Below are 9259 nucleotides of genomic sequence, written 5' to 3' on the forward strand. Positions count from 1 at the left end.
ACACTCACACACACACACACACACACACACACACACACACACACACACACACACACACACACACACACACACACACACACACACACACACACACCATGAAGCCCCTCCCATCCTCCGTCACACTATATAAGCAGACCTGGTGCGGCTGAGCGGGTGGTTATCTTGTAGAGAGTGTACACACACACACACACACACACAACCAGAGCCCCGTACCCCCCCAGCGGTCATTTTGAGGCCACGGTGTCAGTGAGACTGGAGCCCTGGTACTCGTACACCCACTGGTACCCCATGGCCTCGTCCCATGTGAAGAGGGACGTCCTGGAGCCAGTGCCCAAGATGCAGCCGGCCATGATGCTGTTCTCCAGCAGGTACTGGTCCCGCAGGGGGATGTCCCTGGACTCGGCCATGTTGGAGCAGCGCGGCCAGGGCCAGCCTCAACGCCACACAGGCGGCCAGATGGTGAGAGACGTACCCTCTTCTTCCTCTTCTTCCTCCCTCCTTCCTCCTTGGTTTGGGGGGTTTATGGGACATGTTCCTCCTCGAGAGAGGCTGCCTAATCCTAATAGTCCTACATTACCCGACTGCATCGGGTACATTACCTGACTCATTACCTGAGCCTGATTGTTGAATGCAGAATTTGTTGACTATATTTTTGATTGTGAGAAAGGATCATTTTGGTCTCAAGATAACACATAATGTGTTTGGAAAATGCAGTCTAACATACTATTCAATTTAATTCGTTTTAAATGGACCCCTGTCTTGGTTGTTTTAATTTGGTTTTACTCCACACACGGTTGATCGTCGCTCCTCCAGATTAATTAAGTTGACTTAAAGTATACTGGGCAGGACCGGGAGGTCTTCCAGCTGACAGTGGGAATGTTGTGCTGTGTCTAGTCCCGGCGGTCCTCATTCTGCCCCATCAACGAGCACCCGGAGAAGGAGAACGCAGTGGAGTCCGGCCAGACGGCCGTGGTGTTCTCCCTGAAGGACGAGGTGGGCTGCCTGGTAAAAGCACTGCGCATCTTCCAGGTAGGTGTGTGTGGGTGAGAGCCTTCCCGCTGGGCACGGAGCTGCACACAGATCCATGTTGGATTTCCCTGCTAGCACCACATCCCCCCTGGGTGTTCGGTCTCATCCGGTGCAAACCTGTTGTTGACTTTTCCTCTCATTTCCTCTCAGTCCCTCACGATGAATTCACAAACTTTTTTCTTTTGTTTTACCTGTTGTTCTTCTACTCGTGTCATGTCATGGCCTCTGTTTATTCATTTCCTTCCTTGTGTTATCTTATAATATCTCTCCTCCTCCTCCTCCTCCTCCTCCTCCTCCTCCTCCTCCTCCTCCTCTCATCTCCCCACCCCTCCTCTAATGCCCTCTCCTCCGCGCATCCTTTTCTCCATCGTTTACTCCACCCTGTATCTTACCCCCCCCCCTCTCTCCTCTCCCGCGGTCTACTTTCTCCTCCAATCGCCTCTCCTCCCATCTTAACTTCCATCTCCTCCACCTCCTCCTCCCCCTCCCATCTCCTCCTCCTCCTCCTCCCCCTCCCATCTCCTCCACCTCCTCCTCCCCCTCCCATCTCCTCCTCCTCTCTCCCCCTCCCTCCTCTCTCCCCCCTCCCCGCGCAGGAGAAGCATGTCAATCTGAACCACATCGAGTCCCGTAAGTCCAAGCGCGTGGCCCGCGAGGTGGAGATCTACGCCGACTGCAGCTGCAGTAAGAAGGAGTTCAACGACCTGCTGCAGCACCTCAAGGACCACGTCAACATCATCTCCTACAACACCCCCGCCCAGCTCTGGTCCACTGAGGCTGGTAGGCCCCTCTCCAGATACCCCGCCGGGCGACTGGGCTACACGATGGGGGAGAGTGGTGCTCAACAGTGGGTGGGAGGGGGGGATAACTCATTTGGATATAGGGAGGCCTCAAAGCCGGGCAAGGGTTGAGAAGCCCTGCCGAATCCCCTTTAAACAGAGGCGCTGTCATGGGTCTGCTGCTTAATGTACCAGGGCTTAGGGGTGGCGGACTCAAGGCGTGAAGGTAAAGCACGTTTACCATGGACTATGTGCCCTGGTACATGAAAGGAGCACAGCCATAACTAGTGTTATTATTGGCAACACCTGATTGTGACCTAAGATAATGCCTCTGAAAAAGGGAAGAACTGTTTTTTTATTACGGTAAAGCAACAGGAATAACAATGTTGCTAATTATTGTATTATGCATTGAAGCAGATTTACCAAAGAGATTCTGTATAATCAATAAACTATATTGATTCATTCAATAACGGGAATTTCATTATAATTCTACCTATGAATTACAAAAAAAAAGCATTTTTTTCTCACTTTTGAACAACATTCATATTTGAACAAATGTTTTGGATCCATCCAATCCAGTTTGCATTTGGCTCCTGATCACATTCCCATGTTTCCCTCCCCACCTCTTCTCACTTTTGCTTCCAGACGACGAGGATGTTCCGTGGTTTCCAATGAAGATCTGCGACCTGGACCAATGCTCGAAGAGAGTGTTGATGTACGGGTCCGAACTGGATGCCGATCATCCAGTAAGAAAACAAGCTTCTCTTCAGGATTCGGATCAAAAGAATGTTTTTCCCTCTAGATCGAGTAACCCCTGACTGCAGCTCGCAGATCGAGGAGGAGCTAAATGTGGGCGGGCTTAAACGTTTAACCCCGCCCACATTTAAGGAAAATTCCGCCCAGTATCATGCAAGTGCCCCTGACTGCAGCCCAGCCCGCAGATCGAGGAGGAGCTAAATGTGGGCGGGGTTAAACGTTTAACCCCGCCCACATTTAAGGACAATTCCGCGCAGTATCATACGTTCTCCCGCTTTCGAGCGGAGGAGCTAAATGTGGGCGGGCTTAAACGTTTAAGCCAGCCCACATTTAATGAAAATTCCGCGCAGTATCATGGACCAGACGGAAATACGTTCTCCCGCTTCTGTCTTTGGTTTATTTGACTTAGCTAATATAATTGTGTACGAGTGTACGAAATAATATGTGTCTATACTAAAAAAAGACATTTGAAATGACAAGTTAAAAGTAGGAATGTCTAAGTCTATCAAATGCATGAACCCTTTTCCATATTACCGGTAAGTCATTGTGGTGTGCTGTGCTGTATTGATGTTTGAGAATGTGCTGCCGGATCTCCGCCACCAGATGGCGCCCGAGAGGAAAAAACCATGGGTTAAACGTTTAGACCCGCCCACATTTAGCTCCTCGGCTCAAAAGCGGGAGAACGTATGATACTGCGCTGAATTGTCCTTAAATGTGGGCGGGGTTAAACGTTTAACCCCGCCCACATTTAGCTCCTCCTCGATCTGCGGGCTGCAGTCAGGGGCACTTGTCTAGATCAGCGCAGCTGAAAACCTCGCTTTAGTCAATAAATCAAAGTTCATGGAAGCCCTTCATCGTTTTCATGATCACTCTGTGGAAATATGTATTACAGCACATATCTTGTAGCCTAGTGCATCCCCACTCCTCCTTTACAGTTTTTCTGTCTACTCTCAAGGGGTTCAAGGACAATGTGTATCGCCAGCGGAGAAAATACTTTGTGGAGGTGGCGATGGATTATAAATCGTAAGATTTTTAACTGCATATGCTGTCTGTATTCGTCATATATTTCTATAAAATATTTGTGGCTTATGCAAGTCATTGTTTTTCATCTATGATTATTTTGATGATTACCAAAATATCGGTGTCCTTTACCTAGTAGGCTATGTGGTTAATAATGTACTTCTTTGGCTCCCCCTAGCGGACAGCCTATCCCTCGCGTCGAATACACCCAAGAGGAAATCAAAACTTGGGGCGTCGTCTTCAGGGAACTCACCAAACTATACCCCACCCATGCCTGTCGGGAATACCTCAAAAACCTCCCCCTCCTGACCAAGTTCTGTGGTTACAGAGAGGACAATATACCGCAGTTGGAAGACGTTTCTGTTTTTCTTCGAGGTATGGTCTACATTTACAGGAAGGGATCCTAGAGTGTCTAATTACACAAAGAGCGAGGGCGTGTTAGTTGGAGGGTTGGGTGTAGGGCGAGGAGCCGTTCAACAGTCAATGGGCCACATCTGGCGAATGATACATTCTGCATATGGCTCTGCAATGGTGCTTAGTGGTTGTTAGGGTCTGGGGCCCCTCCATGTTATTCAATGCCACTCCCGGGCCCTTACTTCTAAATGAGTTTGACACACCACTGATTTAAAATACAATGAAACATATTGGCTGAAGAGTGTGGATCAAGCAGAGACAGAGTGTGTTCCTGTGTGGATCAAGCAGAGACAGAGTGTGTTCCTGTGTGGATCAAGCAGAGACAGAGTGTGTTCCTGTGTGGATCAAGCAGAGACAGAGTGTGTTCCTGTGTGGATCAAGCAGAGACAGAGTGTGTTCCTGTGTGGATCAAGCAGAGACAGAGTGTGTTCCTGTGTGGATCAAGCAGAGACAGAGTGTGTTCCTGTGTGGATCAAGTAGAGACAGAGTGTGTTCCTGTGTGGATCAAGTAGAGACAGAGTGTGTTCCTGTGTGGATCAAGTAGAGACAGAGTGTGTTCCTGTGTGGATCAAGTAGAGACAGAGTGTGTTCCTGTGTGGATCAAGTAGAGACAGAGTGTGTTCCTGTGTGGATCAAGTAGAGACAGAGTGTGTTCCTGTGTGGATCAAGCAGAGACAGAGTGTGTTCCTGTGTGGATCAAGCAGAGACAGAGTGTGTTCCTGTGTGGATCAAGCAGAGACAGAGTGTGTTCCTGTGTGGATCAAGCAGAGACACGGTGTGTTCCTGTGTGGATCAAGTAGAGACACGGTGTGTATGCCAATGGATGATTTGTGCTTCTCTTTTTGTTACAGAAAGGTCTGGCTTCACTGTGCGTCCCGTAGCCGGCTACCTCTCGCCCAGAGATTTCTTGGCAGGTCTGGCCTATCGGGTGTTTAACTGCACCCAGTATATCCGCCACAGTGTGGATCCTCTCTACACACCTGAACCGTAGGTGCTCCTTTACCACCTGTTTCTATTATCACTCTTAGGCCTGTGTTGCACTTGCTATTGGCCCCTGCATGGGATCAACCACAAATATGCTATTTGTTTAGACACTGGCTTGCCAAAAGAAATGCAGCGAAAAGGTGTGGTGTTGTAGAACAGGGCGTGACCATGAAGTTAACTGATCCACCGAGTGTAGAAGCCTTCAATTGATGATCGAAAAGTCAATTTGAAAAGGTCAAAATTGAATATAATTTAGACATGGTCTATACAACCTTTTGGTCGTTCCTATGAAGGCAGTCTTCTGTGTCATGTTGAGTGTCTCATCAGAACCCATCCCCTGTGTGGTTTACAGAGACACGTGTCACGAGCTTCTGGGCCACGTGCCGCTCTTGGCCGATCCGAAGTTCGCCCAGTTCTCCCAGGAGATCGGACTGGCGTCCCTCGGAGCCTCTGATGAGGACGTGCAGAAACTGGCCACGGTGAGCCTGACACCCAATGACCCAAGAATAACCCAACACCGTTCCGTGTTACTGAATGTATAGTAACTCTCTAAGGAGGTTATAGCTCAGGAAGAAGAGCGGGTTGACTGATAGCTGGAAGGCTGCTAGTTCAATCCACTACTCCTCCTAGCTGAGTGTCGAGGTGTCCCAGAGCAAGACGCCTCACCTTGACTGCTCCTTACAAGCTGGCTGCGTGGTTGACTCCCCCGTCGGTGTGTGAATGTGTGAATGAATGGTTGTAAGTCGCTTTGAATAAAGGCATCAGCAAAATTCCCTAAATATACATTTTAATTCCAAAGCCTTGGTTTTAAACTGGAAAATACTTTAAAAAAAAGATTGCAAGTGACCTTAACCGAGGCAAAGGGCTGACATGGTGTGACGGGTTTGCCTCCACAGTGCTATTTCTTCACCATTGAGTTTGGCTTGTGCAAGCAGGACGGACAACTGAGAGCTTACGGCGCCGGGTTACTGTCTTCTATAGGAGAGCTGAGGGTGAGTAGCAGTACACCTGCGGACACACAGGAAGTACAGTCGACTCTGCTCAATGGAACTTCATAGTCAAACACAGTGACAAACAAACAAACACAATTTATTTAACTGAAAGCTTGTTCAACATTTTCGTGGGAATAAACATGAGCGTAACAATGGGGAAGTTAATAATACTGTATCACTTTTATGTTGTATGTCTTTTAAGCTTGAGCCCTAATCTCTTGGGTCATCATATTTGGTCGTAATATGGAGGAAGGCTACAGAACAGTGCAAGACACGCATATATATGTAGGCCTATGCGTGTTTTTAGATCTGCACTGTCCCGCCATGAAATATGTGCAGTGAAATATGTGAATTGAGACTTGATACTATCTAAGAAACTGGGTCAACGAAGCGATAAAATGTGAGTTAGCAGGCCTTTTTGTAGCTTGAGACTACGCTAAGAAGCTGGGTAAACTGATCTTAAAAAAGCGAGATAGCTAGACATTTTGTCACAAAAATGTATTGAAGCAAGTTGCCGTGATATTTTCTTGATCGTTTTCTCAAATTCTTATTTTATTAAATAAAACAAGGTAAAGTGTACTTCACACCGTGATTACAATACTACACTACAAGTACACCACAACTATATAAAGACCTACTTCAGATGAGGAACTAACACTTTGTTGGGTCCATCTTGTTGCCGGCAGCATGCCCTGTCTGACCAGGCCCGTGTGAAGATGTTTGACCCGCGGACCACCTGCAACCAGGAGTGCCTGATCACCACCTTCCAGGAGGTCTACTTTGTCTCCGAGAGCTTCGAGGAGGCTAAGGAGAAGATGAGGTAACCAAGCCGCTTGGTAGATCTTTCTTAGGGTTAGGATATCAGGGTTAGGGTTAGGGTTAGGGTCAACCCTAACATCAGCTACGCCATGATGGCTGATGTTATAACATTTAACGTCACTTATAAGTTGACAACGGATACGATATGCTGTAGGATAAAGCAGCCAATTCGCAAGCAAACTCAACTCTAACTCCCTAAACGAATAATAAGTAATGGTGTAATATTATAGCGAATTGTATGGACATTGCATAGAATATTATAAATGTGGGATTTCTGTTTTTGCCAACGGTACAATTAAAATGCCTCATTTATACCCCTTTGTTTGTAGGCCCTAGCTCTCTGTTAGTTTAAGCATAATTTATATTTTCTCTCTCTGTTAGTTTAAGCATAATTTATATTTTCTGTGCTCTTTATAATTGCATGAAGTTGGTTGTTTTGTTATTTTCTGCATCTCATTTGGATCTCATAATCTCCTAAATGATTGACTAGCCTACCATATTCTTTTATACCTTTCTGAGCTTATTTCGTTCACGAAATACTTTCGATTGCTCATATTTTCTCGGCTTCCACAGGGATTTTGCCAAGACTATTAAAAGGCCTTTCTCGGTGTACTACAACCCTTACACCCAGAGCATCGACCTGCTCAAAGACACCCGGAGCATAGAGGACGTGGTCCAGGATCTCCGCAGCGACCTCACCACCGTGTGTGATGCTCTGGGCAAAATGAACACCTACTTGGGCATTTGAGTTCGTCGGTGGTCGGCTCTCTGCTGCCCCCTGTCTAGCTTTGTATGTAATGACGCCACACACACTGCTTCTAATAGATCTCCAGAAAAAGGTTTAGCTTGAGCTTTAATTAATCTATTCTATGTTAAGATATGACCAGGATACACAGTAGTATCTGCATAAATGTTAAGAAATGTGTAATGGGTAATCGTAACAATCACATGCATCAGTAGACAATCTACAACACCAAGAAAACAGTTCTGTAGCTTGGACTCGTTGCTGTTGCTTGCTATCTGTAATTTCTATCTGTAATTTTTATTTAAGTTCAATAATAAACCAAATCGATGTTCCATGCTTGGTACTTTTTCATGCAATATCATGAATTGACACACAAATTCACTTCTCCTCTTGGGCTGGAACAAGGCCCAACAACTTTACTAGAGGTGTGATAATAGATGTTCTCATGATGTTCATTATGGGCACTGTAATGGGGAATGGAATGAGCTGCCCCTTTTTCACCCTGCCCATTACACTTCTGTGATGAAGGCCTATTACATTTCAAAAGAGCATTTATCGATTTTTTAAATGAATAAAATGCAAAACATTGATGGAAAAACAATGTCGGTTAAATTTTTCTAAAACGAATAAACTCTGCACGACATACACAAACAGCATCTCTAAGTCCAGTATATAAGATTCTTGTTAAGACGGTTAAATTGTCATTTACAGTAAGAGTGGCCTCTACAATTACAAAAGGTCATGTTGTTAAAAAGATTGAGTAGGGTTAGAAACAGAGAATGTTGTTGCTCTCAGGACAGGTCTGGGCCGGGGGGGCAGGGGGCTGCCCGGTGCCGCTGAGCCCACAGGGCGGGCCCCCTGCAGTGCGGCCATCAACCTCTGAAACAGGGAGTAGCTGAAGGCTCCCTGGAGCTGCTGCTGCAGCACCTCGTTCTGCTGGATCTGCAGCCGGACAGAGAGAGCAGAGGAGCGGTGAGAAGAGAAGGAGAGGCCACGAGTTGAGGAGAAGGGAGAAGGGCTTTCTGATTAACATCATGTCATTCCATTTTGTTTGTGTGAGTTGTTTGTGTGTCGATTCTTGATGTTTGTATTACTGCTGGCTGTGCAGCAAATTGCCCCTCTGGGATAATAAAGGTAACCTAACCTTACATGTGAGAACAGACAATTTGCACAAACATATACATATAAAAAAACACACTCAAAATCAGAATCACTTTTATTATATTATACTTATTCTACAGTACACAAGAGTAAAATGATTAGGCTTGGTTCCTCAACATTCACATAGCAGCAACAGTACAAGATAAAATAAATAAAGATAAGAAACCATATGAAAAGAAATTAAGTAAAAAAATATAAAATAAGTATAAAAATAAATAAGTAAGTAGCAGCATCAATAATAATAAAAAGTAATGAGGTATAATAAAGTGTGAAGTGTAGGGTGTTTAAGTGGTAGTGATAGCAGACACAGGTAGGGTTATTGTGCAATAGATAAATGCTGTGCAAATACAATCGATGGTTAAATACCAGTCTGTTGTTGTGGTGTGCGTGTGGATGGTTGGGGGGTAGTGTGTTTCTCCAGGAGTCTGACTGCTTTGGGGAAAAAACAGTTTGTCATCCTCTGGGTTTTGGCCCTTAGGCTTTGGTACCGCCTCCCTGACGGCAGTAGCTCAGGTTGGTTTAACACAACGACGACAGGGATGCGACGGCAAGCAGCCAAT

At 46.0% G+C, this 9259-nt stretch overlaps 1 protein-coding gene across 1 annotated transcript; it reads left to right on the forward strand.

The window, feature by feature from the left end:
* The first annotated feature begins 248 nt into the window (after nucleotides 1-248).
* On the forward strand, nucleotides 249-8293 carry tph2 (tryptophan hydroxylase 2 (tryptophan 5-monooxygenase)). The gene is made up of 11 exons (XM_056599425.1): nucleotides 249-459; nucleotides 895-1029; nucleotides 1626-1809; nucleotides 2454-2554; nucleotides 3520-3587; nucleotides 3763-3959; nucleotides 4850-4985; nucleotides 5335-5461; nucleotides 5879-5974; nucleotides 6661-6794; nucleotides 7367-8293. The coding sequence occupies exons 1-11, from the start codon at nucleotides 289-291 to the stop codon at nucleotides 7539-7541; spliced, it is 1524 nt and encodes a 507-aa protein (XP_056455400.1). The 5' UTR covers nucleotides 249-288; the 3' UTR covers nucleotides 7542-8293.
* Nucleotides 8294-9259: the final 966 nt, after the last annotated feature.

This window comes from Gadus chalcogrammus, chromosome 9, assembly GCF_026213295.1.
Source record: "Gadus chalcogrammus isolate NIFS_2021 chromosome 9, NIFS_Gcha_1.0, whole genome shotgun sequence".
Lineage (NCBI taxonomy): Eukaryota > Metazoa > Chordata > Actinopteri > Gadiformes > Gadidae > Gadus > Gadus chalcogrammus.

What these genes read in the sequence shown, in the direction of transcription:
- tph2 (XM_056599425.1), top strand. Translation starts at nt 289, where the DNA reads ATGGCCTCGTCCCATGTGAAGAGGGACGTCCTGGAGCCAGTGCCCAAG. An exon ending in AACTGGATGCCGATCATCCA is followed by an intron (nt 2,555 to 3,519) that starts GTAAGAAAACAA and finishes TCTACTCTCAAG; the next exon opens with GGGTTCAAGGACAATGTGTA. An exon ending in CCTCTCTACACACCTGAACC is followed by an intron (nt 4,986 to 5,334) that starts GTAGGTGCTCCT and finishes TGTGGTTTACAG; the next exon opens with AGACACGTGTCACGAGCTTC.